Genomic DNA, 21,482 nt, shown 5'->3' with positions numbered 1-21,482 from the left:
ATTATTGAAATTACCAGTAAACTTATCATCAATTTCAATATGAAAAACCTAATAATAATGCAAAAATTTCAAAATAAAAATAATTAAAAAAACTAACCCTCGGTGGTTGATTTGGTTGATTTTCCATTTCTGATCGTGAATGATTGTGAAGGTGGCTCTGAGAGATGGAGATAGACAGATTTCACCGGAGATGGGGACGGATTTCGTCAGAGATGGGGACGGATGTCGCCGTAGAGAGTGAGAGATGGAGATAGGACTGAGTTGTGATTTAGGGTTTTAGGTTAAGAGTTGTAATTACGGGATATATTAATATTCGTGTTTGGAATTTGAAAATAAAATACGCATTGCGATACTAATGGCGCTTTGAAAATTGCATTACGATTTTGTTTTATCACAACGAGATAGTCAGGATCGCTTCAGAATCGCGTTGCGATAGTCAGAATCGCGTTGCGATTATGTATTATCGCGTTGCGATAGTCAGAATCGCGTTGCGATTATGTATTATCATGTTGCGATAGTCAGAATCGCGTTGCGATTTACATATTCGCATTGCAATTTTCTAAAATCGCAACGTGAATTTGGAAAATCGCAATGCGATAGTCAAAATCGCGTTGCGAATCTGGAAACTGATTTGCGATACTGGAGATCGCGTTGCGATTTAGAGATCGCATTGCGATTTTGTTAGTCATTTTGGCAAATCGAAAAAAAGTTGGTCAAAATCGTATATTATAAGGAATTTTCGGTCACTGAGGTTATTTTCTCAATAAAGAAGGTGAGCATATCTTATGTATTTCGAAATTACTGACAAAAAATAGACAAACTAAAAACATGAGTGATCATCCCTGTAGTTAACCCTATATTTTAATATGAATTTTAATTTAAGCTAAGGTGATTACAAAATAGTTTGTGTTCTAATTACTCTAAATCATTTGACAATGAACGCTCAATCATTTTACTGTAGTCGTTGGTATTCAAAACCGTAACTTTTAGGAACAACGATGATTCCTTTAACTACTAAAGTAAGATGATATATAGTACAATTATAATATGAATCAACACTTATATTTAAAATTGATTGGAATGAAATAAAAATAAATAAAATATATCAATGAATATTGAGAAGGAACGTCTGGTATAACTGAATCCGTTTGCTTATGTATTTGGAATTAAAAGTGACGGATTTGATATTTTTCCTAGAGGCATAAATTAGATCAGAATGGATAATTTTAATTTTTTTATTTATTTTATGTTTAGATATTTTCTTCTAAACATGATATAAAAATCCTTTTAATTAAATTTGAGAAGTTGTGGAATGGTTTAGCAGTGCCCGCCTGTTTCTGTAACTCTATGGGAACAAATGGGTTTGATAATTTATTTGCTAATTAATTGTTTTCTAAAATCCCTGAAATAAAATTGACTGGTTGTTATTCAATATAATTATTCAGTTTTATTAAAAGAATATAATTATTTAATTATGTACAGCTGAAAGATTAGGATAATGTCATTAATATTTTTCTTTATTAAATTAAATATGATAATAAAAAATCATATTATTAATATATTCGTGTTTCAAAAAAATCATTGGTATCATAAAATTTAAAAAAGAAATGCGCAGGGTTTTAAAAATTATTCATACTATAAATTTTCAAAAATAAAATATGCGTTCAACGACTTCAATGATAAAACATTATTTCAACCAGGATTTTTGGACTGTCTGAACCACATAACTCAAGTTGGATTCTTAAACGAATTCTGAAAATTCGAAGCATAGTCAGGATTGTGTTGCTTTCTTCTGCATCTAACACTACGCAAATTTGGAATGAGATTCGGCCTAAAAAAAGCAAAGTCATATGGCATAAGTTGATCTAGTTTTCTCTCCATGTACTGAAACATAGTATTATTTCTTGGATGCTCATTCTGGATCGTCTCCCTACCAATGACATATTACATTAATTCGGGTTACTTTCTAACGCTGATTGTATCTTCTGTAATGATGGAATCGAAACAAGATACCATCTTTTTTGCACTTGCAGGTATACAGCTTCTATTTGGACCTCTCTGCTCATCCTGTCCGGTTTCCATATGTCTTTCTCGTCTTGGTCCAGCATGCTGGAATGGGCAGCAACCTCATGGAAGGGAAAAATCTTTGATTTCAACTGTTCTGAGACTTTCTTGGTGTGGGTTTAATTACATCATTTGGGAAGAAAGAAATCGAAGGATTTTTACGGGAAAAAGCCGAAGCACCACTGAAATCATCAACAATATTAAGATGATTGTTGGGATTGTTCTTAGTAATAGGTCCATTGATAGAAACGATAACATTAACTTAACTTTATGTAGCAATTGGGGTATAGCTTAATTTTGATTGTACATATGTTCCCCTTTCTTTTGAACTTGATTGTATTGTTTTGTAGCATGTTCTGCTAATTGGGTAATAAAGCTTAATTATCCAAAAAAAGATAAAACATTATTGTTGTTGTTAAAAATTTTGAATTCAAACAATTAGATTTGTGAAGCGTGTGCATCGTCATAGACTAATAAAATTTTATACGAATATAAAAAAATAAAGAGGTAAACGAAACTCATTTGTATTAGCATTTTTTGGTAATTTTATGAAAATCTTATTATAATTTGCTGCTAATCATTCCTTAAATTTCCACAATTATAAAGTGCAAAAATGGAAGATCAATTGAGTGGGTTTATTTAAAGAATTGAGGTGTACAGAATGTTTGTAAGAACACAAAAAAAAGTTTCTCTGTAACAAAACCCACTTCTGTTTTTGTCTTAAACTTGAGGATCCTTGTCTGGAATTTTCACTTCTTGGCATTCTTTCTCTAGACCCAGATATACTGTTCCATCCTTATCTTTCATCTGAATAATCGAAACATAAACATTCGTTAACATGCATTTCGAGTCTAATATTTTTATCCGAGCCCCTTCCTAAATATTTGATCAATTTGGGGTCCTGGTAAATCATCTGATTCTTGAACAGGTCTAATAATGTGCGTATGCATTACCTGAGACCCTAATGGATCAGCTTGTTTCTTCTTGTTCTCTTGGGTGCAAAAATAAGAATACAAGCCCATCCCAAACATGGCAATCAAGATCCCAATGATGTTCCTCTCGGTGAAAGGGTCATGCAACAGTGTATACCCAAAGGCAAGGACTAAGCAAGTCTTGAGGTGGCCTAGAACTTGATATGTCACCGGTGATGTCTTGCCTATAACCAGAAATGTGCTGAAGTTTACAGATACCGAGATTATGCAAGAAAGGATGATAAATCCCTGCAAAAATAATCAAAGTATTGAGGACCAGAACACAAATTTGAGCATATTAGATGAAATATGGCGTAGAAAGAGAGGTTCGGTTTCCTTACCAAGACAATAGGGGAATATTTGAAAGCAAAGACATTTTGTTTGGTCAGGAACTGGTCGACCATAGGACCCGAGACAAAAAGAATGGCTGCTTGAAACGGGGCTGATTGGTACAGCAACTGGGTTGAAGATACATTCAGCCTCTTCTGTATGGTGTTCGTCAGCTATGTTGTTCAAGTTAAGAACAAAACCTTTCAAGGGTTAAATTGAAGATCACAACAGTGCTTTTGATATGTCAAATTAAAATTGTTTGCATCTCTGGATATATCTTCTGGACACGTTCTTCAACAATTGTGCCTTCGTTTACTATTTTTTTAGAGTCTCCTACTACCTATGATGACGATAGTCTTATGATTGAACTTCTAATACTAAGAGATAAATTCAATATATCATTATCTTATGCCTGACATCATCCTATAATAAGGATGATTTACTATATTATATCTCAAGAAAAGATTAAATACAACACTTTCTCTCTTCAAGACTTAATCTACACTAAGGATGAATTGAGAGGGATGAGTCGCGGTAACAAAATTTAAAATTATTATATATTTTAGATTTTTTTCTATGTATTTTTTTTATTAAAATTCTATTTTTGTTCCCTAAAATTTTATAAGTTCAAGTTCGTCCCCTTACATAAAGTCTTGCATCCATCCTTGATCTATCTCCCATACAGAAAAATATTGGTCAACGACTCTCTATCCAAATCAAAAGAGGTAAACTGCGAGCCGACAAGACCATGTTGTTCCCAACAATAAAAGTACACTATTAAAAGGAAGCAAATGCCATTAAAAGAAAGGGATACGATTTGGCCAACACATGTTGTGGCGATGGCAAGGAGAGAAAGGATTGTGCCAACAAAGTTGAGTTGGACATCAGTGATAGAGGCAATGCCAACTCCAACCAGTAAAAGGAAGAGTGACATCTTTATCTTTTGGCTGCACAGGGTCCAACACAATCATTTACGGTTACTCAAAAGTGCTCAAATATGGTAAGCAAATGGCAAAAAAGGGACCTGAATTGCTTGTTTAGGAAGATGGTCTCCAGTAACACAGTGAATGGTATGATTGCAAGTTTAGTCATCTGCAAAAAAAGAGGTACCAAAAACAATGAAAACCCAAATTTATGGTCTAAAAAGGTAATACATGTGAAATCAAACCCCACCTGGTAGAAGCCAATGGAGTTGAACCCAAGGCTCAAGTTGAGAAGGCCGATGGAAACGCCATTTAGGATGCCAAAGAGCACCACAGTCTTCATGTCTATCGGTTTATTCTCGAACAGGTTGAAGCGTTGCGCCGCATGGAGGGTGCAAAACGTTACCATCAGATGCCAGCTTGTGAGCGTTGTGGCTGCGAGAATCAAAACAAAATCAACTTTATACGTTCTCAAACCCCACCGAATTCAAAAGCTAAACAGGTGAAAAGAAAAGAACGATGAGATTACCGAAAGGGAAGCCAAGATTGCTCATCAAAGCTTTGTTGCAGATGACAATGGAGACAGATGATGCAACTGACAGAAACAGGGCAGCAATAACACCCATTTGGAAGCTTGAACTCTCTCCCATTTTTACTGTAAAAAAACATATATATACAGTATTACAAGATTAAAAGGAAACGATCATATTTTGAAGAAGTATAGAATTGTGTGACTCTCCATCATTTATTATGGCCATAGAATAAAATTAACTAAAATGTTGATTTTGTAATTCCTTACCATATATTAAACAAGTAATTAAATTATTTTAATTAAGCTAACCAAATTTAATGAAAAAATGATGTGCATGAATTAATGGAATGACGCATAAACAAACGATACCTTGCAACAAAGCAGGTAGATTTAGGTTTGAGTTTAAGGAAGCCCTGAGAATCAAGGAAGAAGGAACTTTGAAAAGAGTAGAAATAAGAAATACGAGATTATTTACAGAGCAGCGACTGGGAAAATGGAGTGTTGAGAGAGCTTTTTGAGTTGAAGAAAACTAAGAGAATAAAGGGTTTTAAGCAGGCTGTTTTTTAAAAGGTTAGATTGCTAAGAGGGTTGGTGCCTAACGCTGGTTCAGTTTCTGGATGAGAGGTGACGATCAATTTAAGCAAGGAACAAAACCATTACATTTTATATTGCTCTTGGGATCATATGATAAAACCACATTTCCTTTCCTCTTTAACCCGGATATATATTATGTTTCCAAAAATACTTTCTATTTTCTATTCAATATAAGGGTAATTACACCGTTTACACCCTACACTGAACTTTGATTTTAATTTTAATTAAGTCACCGAGCCTTAAATTTTAACAACACGGTAACATGGACATACCATTCTGTCACTATGATAACTACGACAAAGCGACATCATTTTGACAATGATTATTAATACCCAAAATGAAGTTGTTTTAGGCATTAGACTTTAAGGTTGTAGCAATTTTGTCAATAACCTTTTAAATAGTTTGTTTTTTGATATTTTACTTTTTCTGCTGCCTTCGACAACTGATCATTGTTCATCATAGGTCGTCTTTCGTGACAAGATTGATAATAAAATGTTCGGATTTCACTCCTCTTTCTTCTCCTAGGATTAGTTTCCCATGAAACACACTCGAAATCGATGGAATCCATTTAAGAGTTCAGCGTGCTAATACTCCAACATCTTTCGATGACTATTCGATGAGGTCAATTTTGATTTATGTTGTTCATCTTCTCAAAGTATTACCTCTTATAGTTCGAATTTTTGAACAAAATCCCAAAACCTAAGAAAGTTACTAAACCCCTAAAAATGATAGATTTTTTGTTTAATTTTATTGATTTTGAGTGAGTTTCATGAAAACTAATCCTAGGAAAAGAAAGAGGAGTGAAATAAAAATAGTTTAGTACCGATTTTGCCACGGAAGGCGACCAATAACGAACAATAATTGGTTGTCGACGGTGACTAGAAAAATGCAGTGCAAAAATTGGAACTCTTTAAAAGTTCAGTGGTAAAATCAATACATTCTTAATGTTCAGTGCCTAAAACAACGTTGTTTTAGACATAAATAGTCGTCCCAGAACGAAGTCGTGTTGTTCATGTCACTGTTTTGGATTTTAATGGTTCAGTTGCATAAATGAAGTTAAATCACAATTCAGTGTTATAATTGAAGAAATTCAAAGTTCAACGATATAAACGATACACCACCTGAAGTTCAATAAAATCTAGTATAGTTTAATGTAAATTTTATCCTATACTAACAAAAATAATTCAAATTTCAAAAAAAAAAAAAAAATTGAACCCTCCATTCTTATCCAATTTTTACCACCTCCGTTTCATAGAATCAAACACATCTAATAAATCTAGGATCATCAATCTAAAAAATCATCAAATTTAGAATAAATCCTAAAAGCTACAATGGCAGCCCTATCTCCATAGTTTTCACTATGCCTTTTGGTGGTCAAACTGATTGATGAAATTACTTGAAGCTTTGAAAAGCAAGTGGTAAATCCTACTCCAATGGTGGAACCTTCCAAAGCATGTTAGGATTTAGGGATAAATGTTGATCAATGATGAGAACCTTGGCACACAAGGCAGGAAGGTAGGATGAACATCTTCTTAAATGAAAATGAGGGGTACCCCCCAATGCAAGCAAACTGGTCTTGCCATCCTCAATACTCAATATTGGAGTTTGGTGACAATAATTATAAAAAAAAAGACTTCATTTTCACTCATGAACACCAACCAGTCAAAATAAATATTCCCCAATATACGGCTTTGCTGTGTGTATTGTTTTGTGGTGATGATGCCTCAACTACTTCCCCCTCTAAAGATGCTTTTACTTTAGCAGTTAGCTGGCTGTATAATCCCTTTCTTTCGTTACTATTTTCACATGCTTTGAATATTTGGTCGATTTATGATTTTAATCCCTCTATTATCCTCTAATTTGACATTTGGTTCGACATAATATGATCCCTCCTCTTTTATAATGTCATCGATCAAATCTAAATAGCTCATCGTTGACAATTCTGGTTCAAATAATGATTGGATTTTCCCTTAAAAACATTCATTGAACTAATCATGCTGACATGATTTTCTTTTTCATGTTAGAAGAGGTGTTTCACGGCGGCATAATGTTAAAATTAATCTGTAATATTTGTCTGAATTATCACGCTAATTCATCTTCTTTTTCTAATACTTTAGCTCTTAGTGTTTTAATTTTCGGTCAAAATGGTTCATTTTTTTTGGAAACCTTTAGTTGATTAACTGTCAATGTATATAGTTGATATGTCAATTTCACATGTCTTGAATTGTTAATGTGTCACATGTTATGTCACACTAGATGATGGCATGATATATGACATATCATTCAAGATGATGATGAGGCATGTGTCACGTCACTCAAGTTAATGATATAGGATATGATACGTCAATAATTAAACATACGTAAAAATGTCATGTTAACAACCTGCCTTGAACATTAGTTAACTAATGGTGGAGATTATTCTATTATTTGACCGTAAAAAAAACCATGCAAGATCCACAAGGAATTTACACCAGAAAGGGGAAATTCCAGGTTTCTGCAAATCATTTGCAGAAAAAAAGTATTCAGTTCCAAGGGTAAAAAAAGGTTCAAATGCCAAAATTTTCCAATGCAGACAGCAGTAGACAGGTCAATGTTTCATTACAAGACAAACTTTGTGTGCCTTTTCTTTTTCATTGTCTGTTGTCCTTTTTGATGTAATGATGATGTAAATTAATACCAAAGGGGTCAAAAAAAATATTTTAAGTATTTGATGAAATCAGCTGAAAGCTCCCCACTGCCTTATGAACAAATAAATTTGCACTTTGGCTTTACACAATGATTTGGTGGTTCACTCACCAGCTTTCGGTGACAAAGAAAGCTTAACTGACAATTTTCTTTATGGAAATGCTACAATCGTCATAGTTCTTCATGATGGTAAAAAAAAAATCACCCTTCTTTTTATAACTGTAAAACTCTTGAGATACAAGAAAGTGTGGGTTAGGGAAATGAGTCCACCCTCTTGCACTTAAGGGAAAAAAAGTCACCCAAAGTTCAAGCCAATGAGGGGGAGGGAGAGGGGGTGACAATGAGGGTGGGCTGGGGTAAAAGATGGTAAAAAAAGTTTATCCCTTTGCATTTGTAAGCTGAGTTATGTATGCCAAGTCTGCATCTGCGATTCGCTTCTGAAACATCGCCCACTCGATTTTGCATCTTATTCTAACCTGTGAATAGAAATGAAAAGAAATATATGATGTCGGAAGGTACATTAAATGATGCCGGAATTCGTAAATATGCGTACTGCATCTCGAGGAGATATCCCGGCATGAGGTTCACCCTGAAATTTGACAAAACGAAGGGTAATGAGAATATAATCATGACTGCCGTGATAAACAAGTTATGTTGAAACTCATAGTAACAAGCAACCAGATATAGATAAAAACTTATGTTCATCCAATAGATAATTTGAATGAAACATACAAGGAAAGTATACGGGGGACTATAAAGCCAAAACACCATTCATCATATATCACAGCCAAAATATCTGCCAAGCCGACGAGGACTTGCCTGGTTCCCAAGAGTAGGAATCACTTGATGAACTATCCACTCTGAATCTACAACGCCAATTTTTTCATGTGCAGGCTATGGAGAAGAAAACGAAACATGTGTCAGATACGAGTACTTGAAGAAAATTCTTGAAGAATCAGAGCAACATAGTCGGAGACCAGCGAATAACAGAAAGGAAACGGCAAAAATAGGCAGAAACCACTTACTGTGACACATCTTCTGAGAGCAAAATCCAATCCCCATCCATGCACCAAATCATTCTACAAGTACATGATTAGTTAAGCATTTAGGAAGACTATCGAAAAGGAGCTCAAGAAATTGTACCAAGATATTATGTAAATTTATAGAAAACATTGTTGTATGCTCCTAATCTGTCTTCATTCTGTTTCCATCATCGGAAAAGTTGAGCATGGAGCAAACTCATTGTGAAAGGTGTTATGGGAATGAACCGATTCACGTCCGACGACTTGGAAGCCATTCAAAATTAAGTACAAATATTAAATAGGTACTTATGTTGGGAGGCAGGCTGCAAATAGGAAGTGCAATGTATCTGCAGGCATGTACATATTCTAAACAATGTGGCCTAAGTCTACAAAAATCCTTAAGCACCCTTTACCTGAATCAAATACCATACACATCGCCAAGCTTCCCGAGAAAATACAGGCGCCATAATTTCCACAAACCTGAAAGAACGTAAAGAGTAGTAAATGCACCTAGAGAAAAGAAGAAATTCGGTTTAAGGGATGCTAACAGTGGAATGCACTACAGATTCACAAATCAGGAATACTGCTCAAGAATTGCCAACTATTATTCTCCAAACAGACATACTATTCCATTAAATTGTAAAGAAAGAGAGCGAGCGAGCGAGAGAGAATACGCGGCACAGGCTGGAAAACGTGGATCACTACACCAGCCAGGTTTCTCTTTGGTAAACCTGCGAACCAAGTCGAATCGAAGAACTTCAAAGTTAAAAAGAGAATAAAGAAGCATGGTTGTTGATGGTGTGCACACAAGACAGAACCTACTTGTGAACTTCTCCGTCATTTCTCCTCTTTGTCATCTGCCATGTCAGTGCATAATTGGGCTCCAAACCTGGTTGTGAGATCTCCAGGCCATGTTTCTTGACGAGTTTGATATATCTGGTAACATGTGCAGAGAACATTAGAATGGCAAAAATATATATAAATGTCGAAATCAAGTTCGAAAATATAACCGGTTGAAAAGAAAAATCTATCTGCATTGAAGTTTTGCACTCCCAGATCTTCATCCCAGATAAATATATATTCATAAGCTGAAACAATATCCGGATGTAAAAACCTTTTTGCATACCACCTAGTGTATAAGAGCAGAAAATGAGAAGGGGCAGCAACATTATCAAGTATTATGCTAATCTAACAATAGAGGACTAAAACTTACCATTTTGTTTGTTTGCTTGCACTGACATGGACTGCATTCTTTGACCACTCCAATAGGTCCCATTCGGTTGTCCGGCCATCGTAATGGAAAAGTAGAATTTGAAAATCCTCAGAAAACTACCTCAACATGTGAGAATACAAGTGTCAGAAACCTGGAAAATCGAGATTACAAGGGAAAATTGTTCCATTGTCTCTAACCTTTTTAACACATTTATCAATATTAACCATCTGGTCAATACCAACTGTAAATGTTGCTAAATACTTCGGTTTCTTCATCAGATCCTGCGGATTTAAGGAAAGATCAAGATAAGAGACACCGATCAACCGAGAGTAACAGGACGCAGGGAATTATATTTTAGCACACTGTAATGCATATGTTTCCAGGCTGACAATGATAGTGATAATGATATAGTGCCAAAATGGCCTTAATGCTTGGAACTTTTTATAGTACTATGCATCATACCTCACTAGGATCACCCCATAATCTGCGAGGGTAGAGGTCGGTCTCCGGAACGACAATTCCCGGAGGTAAAGATTCTGCACCGAGAGGATTTGTTGGAACATAAATCTGGGAAAACATAGAAGCAGAAAGCAATTGTAAAAAAGGATCAAAACCGAGCCCCGTGATGTAATTCTAAACAAACAGTGCTGCTCAACACAAGAAGCTGGAAAACAGAATATAATGGTTCAAGAACATAGGCGCAGACAAAACACACTCCCTGATAATTTACTAAATATATGCTTAGGATAGCATCGACGAATCTTTTCCTTACAAGTGACAAAAGATTGCAAGAAAAAGGTACGGAGAGTAAGCAACAAGCACCTTGGAAATATTTCTTCGAATTGTTTCGGAAGATTTGATAATATAGAATTGTTTGCTATTAGATGCAGCTACATCAACAGACAGTCCAAGCTTGAAGGTAAGTTTAGAATCTGCAGGGATTAGGAACAAATCAAAAGAATGATAGAGCAACTACGGCGTAGCTAGATAGAAACAAAAGCAAACGTACCCTGTCGAGGGAAACCGATGGGAAGGAAACACCAACGAAGAATCCGAAAACAGCTCCAATAGTTGTTGTGATAATGAACCTGGCACTACAGTTCTTCCTACAAAATCCACACATAAGAATGCTGCAAGTTTCAAAACAATTTCTTGCACCAGAAGTTTATAATACCGAAAAACAACATGTTCTAACTCCTAACCTCCGTTTCATGCTTCCCATATCGGTAAGCTCGATTCAAACCTTTAGATGCCCACAAGAATTGTGATCTCCCATAAGTACCTTACCAACATTCTTCGAGAACACCAAAGCAATGCAACTTTTATCTTTCAACATAATACAAATTCAACAAGCTATTCAAGCGAGTCACCACATAAGCCATGGATTTAACTCAGCCAATGATTAAAATTATACAGTGAAAGAAATAGACAATCCTCTAAAAATCATGCTTCTTTTTTTTAAGAGAACATTTTTTTAATTATGTGCAAGGAAAAGAAGGTAAGTCATGCCAGTCAATTTCTTCATCTTCATATTAAAAAGATCACATTGAAAACCAAAACATTTTAAATTTAAGGGTCAAAATACCTTTCTTTTATGGAGAATTTCAAATTTCAAGAAGATAAAACTAAAATTATGAAAAATTTCCATGAAGTAATTATTTTTATAAAATAAAAATCAATCAATCAAAAACAATGCTTGGGTTAAAACATTACCTGCCTTTTTCTTGGTTATAAATTGATCATATAACTGAGATGAAACAGAGGAAATGAGAGTTTTCTATTCACATAAAATTTTGTGTTGTTTAAAGGGGATTAAGAATCGAATTAAATTAATTAATTATACTTTTAAATTGAATTAACTAGAAAATGTAAGAACTTTTAATAATTTCATTGTATATATTGAGTTGCCTAATTTAAATTTCACATCTAATTTTCACTTAAGATCATTATTTTTTGGTTAAAAATTTAGTAAAATGGAAAGGAAAGATTCCTAATTTATTTTAAAAATGACAATTAATTTATTTTAAATAACAATAATTTACTGAAAATAAAAATTCAAAATATTTAACATTTATTTGAATTAGATTTTATATATATTACTGGATTTTTTTTTCATATATTTGAAGAATTATAAACATATAAGGAATACAAATTTTGTGTTTCATTGAATAACATCAAACGATTCAAATCAAGGAAGAAACAATGTTAAACCTTTGTTTCCCACTGTTTCCTCCAGTGACTATATCAGCAGAGTGAAAAGTTTTATAAAAAAATGTTACATTGTTGATCTTCATTTTTCTGAAAAAGAATAACTGAATAACTAACGATTTTCGATCAAAGTAACTTCGAGCATCGCTGTGGCAGACCGGACACGTTATCGACAACCACGATCTCCGTTGCGTTATCACATCGTAAAACATCTTGACCCAACTTGGCTCCGGCTGTTTTAAGCCCTTTCAACGAAACAGGTTGGTTGAAAAGGTTAAGTGATGGCAGCTTTGAAGCTGGTGGTAGCTTCCCATTAGGCAACAATGACCTAAAATCTTCCATCAACAATGGGACTTCGAAATCCGACTTGTCATGCCTAATCACATTGTCCTTTGCACTTATGTGAGCCCCCGGTTCCATATGATTCGTCGAAAAGCTAGCCTGGTTCGGGAAATTGGGGTAAAGGCTAACATATCCTCTGAGATACATCATGTCAATGAGGAACTTCTTCCATGAAGCTTGCCAACCATTTGTTCTGGATTTTGGGATTTGAACTGGGTTTGCTTTTGCATCCTCGGTGAATCTCATGTTCATATAAACATAGAATTCCCTCCAAAGCTTGGGGAAGAAAACTGCACCCCAACTACAAGGTAGCTGGTGGAGGTACGGTGTGTTCGGGTGAATGCGCTTGAAGAACTCGGTCGGATTCCATTTTGGTCTTTCCTTCACGACTTCGACTAATCGAGGAGTGTAAAGAGAGATCGACGAGAGTTCAGGGAGGGAGATTTGAGGGTCATAATGGTATGCTAATAGAGCATATTTAATCCATAGGAAGTAGTATGGGGAGACTTCGATATCGTCCTCGAGAAGTAGACCGTAGTCATCGTCGGATGCCGGGTACCAACTCTCGCTAACTGCTCGAATTAGCCCCCCTTGAATGATCCTCCTCCTCAAGGTTTTAGGACCATGAGGCCACTCAAATGAATCTACAAGTTTAATGGTTGCCTCATCCACTTTGCTATCCATGTTGAAGCTAATAGGAATCTCATCTCCAATATAGTATGCATCACTCAAAGATTTAAGAAGCCTTGTTAATGATTGGGCCCGGTTTTGAGTAATTATGTTGATGGATATCCTCATCCGGTTCCAATCTGCAATTCACAATTGATCATTTAGATGATTGTTCACCAATTATATATGTGTGTGAGAGAGAAAGAGAGAGAGTATAAAATATACTTACTTGGTAATGCAGTTGATCTTAGATCAGCCATCCATAGAACCTTTGAGACCGAAGGTCTAGGTAAAAGGACCAGTGCAGTACCGTTCGCATTCGTCTCGGACGCCATCTTCAAGGCTTTCTTCACATTGGAATCAATATCTGCCAATGTGATCACCACACTTGGGTTATGCATTTTTATCAGCCCTCTCATGCTAGAGTACACCGCTTGCAAAACTGGGACCTCTGAGTTCGATGTTCCCGAAATCGCTCCGATATGCAAATCGAAAATCTTAAACCTTCTCTCTTTACAAACCAGCTTCGGCCATTTCAGAGCTGCAGCAGCATATTCACAAGAGCAGAAATCGCCCCCAGAGACAACAATGTAAGCCTTCTTGCCAAAAGTGGACCTGAACTTTTCGAGCAACGGTGCAAGTGCCTTAACCTCATCGACCGAGTGAGCGTAAAAGAAAGCATCGATCTTTTGAGAATTCATTGCAGCCCACTGGGTCACATAACCAGTAGTTAATGCCCTCCACCATTGATCATCTCTTACTTGGACAATGTCCTTGAAGATCACAGTGGTTTCTGAGACATATGCAAGCCTATGTTCACTATCACCCCAAGTTTCCTTGTCAGTTGGGTCAACTGGAAGTACAAATGAGCCTGCATTTCTGTACTTTTGAAGCTGATAGCTGCAACAAAATTATAATATCATATTGAAAATTTTTATATATTTGAAGGATATTCTAAGAATTATATCCAATATTCATGTTCAGATAAGTAACAGACAAGAGAATTAAATACCTATAATTCAAGAAAAAAATGAAGACTCTGATTAATATATAGTTTAATGATGGCTAGATAATGCTATACAGAACCTTAAAAGTAAATGCCCCTTCCAGCCATAAAACTATTAAATGCAAGAAAATAATTTAAAACAGACAAATAAGTGATTGTAGAAATATCAGTAGTGGAAACATGATACTGAGTATCCATCCATTACTGAGACTAACATATAAAATATTCCACCTTTTTCCTGGAAAGAGATTTATTATATCCAGAGAAGTAACCAAATGATGACTAATATATTGTAGCATAAAGAAGATTCTTTAACACATTTCATCAAACATGTAGGGAGCTCTCTGCTATAATCAATATTTCCTCAAATAAGATTAAAACATACTTTGTGATGGAAGCGGAACACACATTATACTAATGAAAAGATTTTCATATTCAGTAAAGACCAATGATTATAAGAGTTTTCAGTGATGGTAAAAACGTACCTAAGGTGAAGATCTTCACCAGTCAAGAAAGTGAAAGGTGTTTCAATGAAAAGTGTCTTGACAAGCTCAGCAGATAAGAACCAAGAGCTCGAAAGGAAATCGACCTGCACGATTTTATCCACGGTGATATCGTAGGCAGGGTCGGGTAAGTAAAGTCCGGCCTCTTTCGATCTGAATTTCCTGTAGCTTGGGAATCTGAAATCCTTTTGTCTGAAAGGTAGGATCCTGCCTATGCTGCCCAAAACTGAGTTCTTGTACTTTTCGGTCCCTGCTACATGGGATAAAATCTGTAGCATTTTCTTCCCCGGAATCATGTCGTCGTCGAGGATGTATACGAGATCGGCTTCTGTTTGTAAAGCCATCTGGAACCTACCGTAGTATTTGAAATCGTAGCTCGAACTGATGAAGCTGATCCTCGAATCGTTGTAGCTGTCGACGATTTGTTTCAAGGACTGCTCGTTCGGGCTTCCGAATGAAAGCACCCAAACCTGATGGAATGGAAGCGTCTGTTGCAGCAAAGAATCAAGCTGTGAACAGAGTGTTTTCCTCTTGAAATGGTTCAACAGCACCGTCACTTTTGGTCGTGTTACAGCGTGAATATCCCACCTCGATTTCATTTCCATTAGCTCGGCTAGAGTTTCGGTACCGATTGTCTTGCTCTGGAAATCAAGTACCTCGTCGTACAACTCTGTCTTCAGCTTGATCATTTGAACATCAGTTGACTTCTTCTGCAAGAAATCAATCTTCTCGTGCTCGCAAACTTCGGATGGCATAATTAGACGGATTTCAGCTCCGATGAGCGAAGAGCTGGCGTCTTGGTGCCGGCTGAGAACGTGCGGGGTGACAATCAACTGTTTCATGTTCCTCGCGATCCTTGTGGCCCAAGTAAAGTCCGGTTTCGTCCCTAAATCGACCGCCGGACTCATGTAATACAAAAGGAACGTAGCATACACCGCAAAGACTAATTGCAGGCAGGTAAGAGCCGTGACAAGCCGAGTGGAGGCGCTTTTCGGAGCTTTGGCCTTAGCTTTTCCTCCGACGTAATCACTAAACATTCCTTCCAAGAAATCCCCACTTCTCATATTCGGATTCCGAACAAATCCCATTTTTTACATAAAAAAATAAACGTAAATGCTTTGAAAAATTCGAGCTTGAAGAAGAGAGAGAGAGAGAGAGAGAGATGGAGTGGTGCCGTAGAAGGTGGCGGCGAAAGGCAATGGATCCTATGGCATATGGCACAGTATATTTATACACTAAAAAGGTAAGCGATGGGTAGTCACGAGAAGGTCACATTGGACGAAACGTTTATTATTAATAAAGTTAATTAAGAAATGAAATTTGTGTACGCGTCGCCTTCACTACTTCCTCATGCAGCACTTCAAGAAAGCCGATTTTAATGGCGTATGAAAGGGCATAATCTCATATGCTTTTATTGTTATTTCCAACACCCAAATTCAGATAGTATGCACGAACCAAACGTTCTTCATAATTGTTGTTATTTCTTAAGGATCTAAGTTCAAGCAAAATAGTTGTCATGGATGTAAGTGTTCAATGTCAAAAAGTTAAGAATTATTTATATTAGTTTGTACTTACCCCAAATTAATAAAAAAAAATCAGATATATATTATTGGCCAAAATTGACCAATGAAGTTAAATCATTTAAATTGCTTTTAGTCCCTCCAACATGCTAAATTTTGGATTTTAATCATCTGTTTTAGTTTTGCATACGATCCTCTCTGTTTTACAAAGTTACTAATAACATCATTAATTCTTTGACCCCCTTCTTACGGTATCACCCCAGCCTAAAAAATATTATCAATTTAGATCTATTAATGACATTATAAAAAAATACAGGGATCAAATATATCAAATTAAAGAATGAAATCACAACATTTAGCATTTTAAGGACTAAAATCTCAATTAGACTAAATGTAATTGAAGTTTTTTTAATAGTCTGGAGTAAATACAAAGTAGTATATGTTTAAAATTTTTTAGCCTATTGATATTGTGCGCACACCATGCAAACTCAACTACTCAAACATTTTTTTTATTAAGCTAAGGTGATTACAAAGTAGTATATGTTCTAAATACTTTCAACCATTTGACAATAAATGTTCAATCACCATATTGCAGTCGCCGGTAAGTTGGTTCGTACTCAACTACTCAAACATAAATCATCTCAAAGGAATAACATTATTTTTTATCACTGCATCATTCAATAGGATGATTGAAAGTTGAAGTTAAATTATTAATAAATACGACATGGAAGTTATGGTCGTAAAGAAAGGAGATCAAAAGGACACAGCCTTTTCTTCTTCAGCAAATGAAGCAGGACACGTTTTAGCCTTAGGTTCGAAGAAAAATGTTTGTGAACGTCGCGTAGAGTTGAGGAAGGAAGGTATATTAGGCAAAGTATGAAGATGGAGTACACAAGAGAAAATGCATTGTATTTAGGAAATAGAGTATTTGTTCATATGTAAACGACGGAGGGGTTGACTTTGCATGTAGATACGTGGTTGAACATTGCAGCAACCCCTTTCCTTCTCTTTGTTCATGGATTCTCGCCAAACTGTGTGCACAAATTGAACAACCAATAACAAAACCCTATTTTTTTTTGTTGCCCTCTCATTCCAAGCCAATAAAACCCTATTATTTTTTTTTAAAGAAACCGCTAATTTTATTAAACATAGAAAACATTCAAATGACAATGAAGGTTTATAATCACATCCGTAAACTAAACACATAATTTGTAAACTAAACACATAATAAGAATATTTTCCAAACCATAAGACCACACAAGGACCATAAAATGAAAATGTTATAAAACCTAACCAAATAAACACAAACACAAAAGGTGTATATGAACACATCTGATCGCATCGACGAATGAATCATACAATGGATGAAGTTATTGAAAGACCACCGACAAAACACAAATCAAAATCGAGCGACATGAAAATACTATCCACAAACGCAAATACCATATCCAAATCAAAATCAATGATCCAAAACAGAGAATATCATCATGATAACAAATAAACAACATCTCGATCAGTCGTGAAGATGTCAAATCCAACCCTAAAAAAAAGATAAACGAAAACAATAGTCAAACGACCGAAAATGTGTCATAAAGACAAAGAAAAATATGTAATAGATACAAATGTCATAAAGGCATAATTATTGAACATAAAAAACAAGGAAAAACAAAGATATGCTATAATAAAGAAAATGGAAAACAATGAATACCGGCGGTCGACGACGAACACCAAGATTGATGTCATTACCAATCACAAAAAAAAATAACGACGAATAAAGAAAAAAAAAAGAAAAATAGGACAAATCCTAACATCGTTAAACCCTAAATCTTTTTAAGTTTTTGATGCAGCATTGATGTCATAGTTCTTATTTTTTGAAGATTGATTCATTTCATTCTCAAGTAAACTATTTATTAAGAATTATCTTGAAATATTAATTTTATATTTATTATTTTAAATTCGATGCTAATTTATGGTTAAATGGCACTGTTTCGGTAACATTGTGAGGTCACGTGTAACTACACTTTCAAACTTGGTCTTTGATTTTATATATTAAAATTATCATTTTAATAACTTCTTAGAAACTCTATTAAAACGATATATTTTTAGATGATCTAATAATACCTAAAAGATTAATGATAACCTATCTTCTAAACAAGTCATAATTTTGATAATTAGCCTTTTTAAGTATTAAGCCTGTGTACCTCACATAATGTAAGAACATGCAAATTAGATCTCACACATGTGCAAATGTCAACAACATCATTATAATTAATAGGAGTTCTTAGATCTTTATCCCATTTTTTTCAAGATTAATTAATATTAAAACTCTTTTACATTTATGATACTTATAATAAAAGTGAAAAATATTCTATGTAAAAATTATTTTAATGTATGATCATTGGTGTAGTTATAAGAAAATTGTATGCAAATATTATTTCTTCTTTAATTGTGAAATAATAATATTTTATTAATTTATCTAAAAAAAACTAATAATATGAAGAAACAAAAAAAACGATCACTATAATCATATTTATTGCCAGTTGAAGACAAAAGATATTTAATTGAGTTATTATTGGATTAATAATTATATCAATTTAATTAAAAACTAAAATAATGCTCTGGTTATTTTAACATGTTAAATATAATTTTTCTTTGATTCATAAAAACATGCAAACTCATGGCTAATTATTTTAATTTTCATTTAAGCTCCAGTCAAAAGTCAAAACACCATAAGCCTTAGGAAAGTCAGCTTGCCACGTAAGCAAAGATTTTAAACAATTTTATAGATTACGAGTGCAATTGCCATAGTTCTATATTACCTAACAATTTTTGAATCAAAATCTCCCAATTGTTGAGTCAGCATGTGCAGCTCATTTTCCACTAATTTATATTAGCTGTTTTTTTCCCGAATAAAATAAATCAATTTGGGGTGAAGATTCTTGGTCTTAACTATACAAAATTATGTTGTGGGATGGTGCCTCCATAGATTTGTACGAGGCATGCAGGTGAAGGTCACATGATTTGTTGATTTAGCTTCCTTAATTATATCTAGGAAAAAAAATCAAAACACATATTGAACTCTTTAACTTTTCCTCTGAAAATCTCAAAAGATGCCTTAGAGAGGGGTTTTGTTAACCCATCTGTCACCTGATTCTCAACAGGTACATAACTAACACGTAGTTGCTTAGCAGCAACTTTCTCTCCAAAAAATGAACGTCGAGATCGATGTGTTTGAACTGGGCATGGTACACAAGATTAGCGTTCATGACAACTGTGCTCGTGTTGACACACCAGATGGTTGGCTCCTCCTGTTGCAATTCACCCAAGTCGGCTAAAAGAACACTAATCCAAGTAACCTCGGTAGCGACATCTGCAACACCCCTATATTCAACTTCCATGGTGGATCCTGAGACATTTTTTGCTTCTTCAATGACCACGAGACCAAACTTTTGTTAGCAGTCTAATATGAGTGATGAGTATGAGTGTGCAGCTGGTCATAACAGATTTGTAACTAAGCCATACACGTGGCATTAGTTGTATGGATCAGTTATTAATTAGTTAGTAATGTTGTTAGAGCTAACTAGCTCATACTTGTATATAAAGTTGTACATAACTTCAGCATAAATCAACACAAGTTCTCTAGTATTACTTTGTGTAAAACTACCATTCCAACATGGTATCCCTCGCCATAGATATTGGGGTTCTTTCTTTCGTTGCTTGAAGTTGTTCCACCAATACCAAATCATTCACTCACAAGAAAGTAAATTTTGTTCTTGATGAGATGAATTTTCTCCTTTGGAAGCAGCAGATTCTGCTCACCATTCGAAGTCATCGTTTGGAACGGTTTCTTACCGGTGCTGTGACAACTCTGCCTGAAACAATGGTTGATGATGATGGTGTTGCTCGAGTTAATGAAGCCTATGAAGATTTTGTGGCACAAGATAGTGCTCTTGCCTCGTGGTTGTTATCCACAATCAACAATCATCTGCTTCCCCAATTTTTTGGTGCTGAAACTACAGCAGCTGTATGGAATATAGTTCTTCAATTCTTTGCCAATCGATCCACTACTGCAGTAATGAGTCTCCATTACAAGCTTCAGTAGTTAAAGAAAGGTGGTGATAGTATGTGTACTTAACTTACTCGTGTAAAGGAAGTTTGCGATGCTTTAGCCTCTTGTGGCAGTGTTATGCCTCAAGTTGAACACATAGCAAGTATTCTAAAGGGTCTTCCTCGTGAATACCAACCTTTTATGGCAGTTATAATCTCCATGAGGGAAACACTGTCCTTAGATAACATCTATACTATGCTTCTTGATGCAGAGACTCAACTAGCTAGTTTTGATGATCAGTTGAAGAACTTACCTATGAGTGCTAATATTGCTCAAGGGGAAAATCGAAGATTAGTGATGTCGAGTTCAGGCTATGATCATCGACCTGTAACTTGAACTGGTGGTAGGGGTCTTGGTAGATCACGACTGCAATGTCAGCTTTGTAGAAAGATCAGCCTCCTTGTCAATCGTTGCTGGCACATGTTTGATGAAGATTTCTCATGTGTTACTGCTACTAATCGAGGATCCAATCAATCGGATCGTAAGTCATCTTTCTCCACTTACAACTCGACATTATCTTCTTCTGATATTGGATGTAAGTGTTGTACAAAACACAAGTCTAGTTTAATTGTGGTTAGTCAGCCACAAGCTCATGCTTCCTCGATTTCCTCTGACCGTTAGGTAGTCGACACAGGGGCCACGCATCACGTGACCTCAGACTCCAACAAAGTATTAAATGCAACTGAATTTCTTGGTCCAGGTAAACTGTTAGTTGGCAATGGTATGCCACTTGATGTAACCTCCATTGGTCATTCTCATGTTCATGCTCATTCAGGTATACTTTTGCTGAAT

General features: G+C 35.3%; 3 protein-coding genes and 1 long non-coding RNA gene across 4 annotated transcripts; all 4 read right to left on the bottom strand.

Annotated features, from left to right (window-relative positions):
* Positions 1–2,678: 2,678 nt before the first annotated feature.
* LOC120168982 (UDP-xylose transporter 1-like) lies at positions 2,679–5,314 on the bottom strand. Its single transcript, XM_039177222.1, has 8 exons — positions 5,190–5,314; positions 4,818–4,943; positions 4,539–4,723; positions 4,390–4,457; positions 4,180–4,312; positions 3,377–3,538; positions 3,018–3,284; positions 2,679–2,871 (listed from the first exon to the last, which is right to left on the bottom strand). Exons 2-8 carry the CDS (start codon positions 4,936–4,938, stop codon positions 2,785–2,787), a joined length of 1,023 nt encoding a protein of 340 aa, XP_039033153.1. The 5' UTR covers positions 4,939–4,943; positions 5,190–5,314; the 3' UTR covers positions 2,679–2,784.
* A 3,121-nt stretch (positions 5,315–8,435) lies between these two features.
* On the bottom strand, positions 8,436–10,609 carry LOC120169008. The gene is made up of 10 exons (XM_039177246.1): positions 10,532–10,609; positions 10,335–10,450; positions 10,149–10,250; positions 9,944–10,057; positions 9,796–9,852; positions 9,535–9,601; positions 9,125–9,178; positions 8,919–8,993; positions 8,653–8,688; positions 8,436–8,575 (listed from the first exon to the last, which is right to left on the bottom strand). Exons 1-10 carry the CDS (start codon positions 10,607–10,609, stop codon positions 8,477–8,479), a joined length of 798 nt encoding a protein of 265 aa, XP_039033177.1. The 3' UTR covers positions 8,436–8,476.
* Positions 10,610–10,853: 244 nt separating this feature from the next.
* LOC120168993 lies at positions 10,854–11,453 on the bottom strand. Its single transcript, XR_005520632.1, has 3 exons — positions 11,344–11,453; positions 11,157–11,266; positions 10,854–10,901 (listed from the first exon to the last, which is right to left on the bottom strand). It is a non-coding gene; the product is annotated as an uncharacterized LOC120168993 (long non-coding RNA).
* Positions 11,454–12,668: 1,215 nt separating this feature from the next.
* Positions 12,669–16,199, bottom strand: LOC120169007. The gene is made up of 3 exons (XM_039177245.1): positions 15,045–16,199; positions 13,783–14,453; positions 12,669–13,693 (listed from the first exon to the last, which is right to left on the bottom strand). Exons 1-3 carry the CDS (start codon positions 16,148–16,150, stop codon positions 12,669–12,671), a joined length of 2,802 nt encoding a protein of 933 aa, XP_039033176.1. The 5' UTR covers positions 16,151–16,199.
* Positions 16,200–21,482: the final 5,283 nt, after the last annotated feature.

Source organism: Hibiscus syriacus, unplaced genomic scaffold, assembly GCF_006381635.1.
Source record: "Hibiscus syriacus cultivar Baekdansim isolate YM2019G1 unplaced genomic scaffold, ASM638163v2 tig00111743_pilon, whole genome shotgun sequence".
Taxonomy (NCBI): Eukaryota; Viridiplantae; Streptophyta; class Magnoliopsida; order Malvales; family Malvaceae; genus Hibiscus; species Hibiscus syriacus.
This window is presented reverse-complemented; position numbering and strand designations above follow the sequence as displayed.

Excerpts from the sequence above, each read along its gene's own strand:
- LOC120168982 (XM_039177222.1), bottom strand. The coding sequence starts at position 4,938 with ATGGGAGAGAGTTCAAGCTTCCAAATGGGTGTTATTGCTGCCCTGTTT. Across the intron at positions 4,458-4,538 it reads ACTCCATTGGCTTCTACCAG|ATGACTAAACTTGCAATCAT; the intron begins GTGGGGTTTGAT and ends CTTTTTTTGCAG. Across the intron at positions 4,313-4,389 it reads TTCCTAAACAAGCAATTCAG|CCAAAAGATAAAGATGTCAC; the intron begins GTCCCTTTTTTG and ends GACCCTGTGCAG.
- LOC120169007 (XM_039177245.1), bottom strand. The coding sequence starts at position 16,150 with ATGGGATTTGTTCGGAATCCGAATATGAGAAGTGGGGATTTCTTGGAA. Across the intron at positions 14,454-15,044 it reads GGTGAAGATCTTCACCTTAG|CTATCAGCTTCAAAAGTACA; the intron begins GTACGTTTTTAC and ends ATTTTGTTGCAG. Across the intron at positions 13,694-13,782 it reads AAGATCAACTGCATTACCAA|ATTGGAACCGGATGAGGATA; the intron begins GTAAGTATATTT and ends TGTGAATTGCAG.
- LOC120169008 (XM_039177246.1), bottom strand. The coding sequence starts at position 10,609 with ATGAAGAAACCGAAGTATTTAGCAACATTTACAGTTGGTATTGACCAG. Across the intron at positions 8,994-9,124 it reads CTCTCAGAAGATGTGTCACA|CCTGCACATGAAAAAATTGG; the intron begins GTAAGTGGTTTC and ends TCTTCTCCATAG. Across the intron at positions 8,576-8,652 it reads GGATATCTCCTCGAGATGCA|GTTAGAATAAGATGCAAAAT; the intron begins GTACGCATATTT and ends TTCTATTCACAG.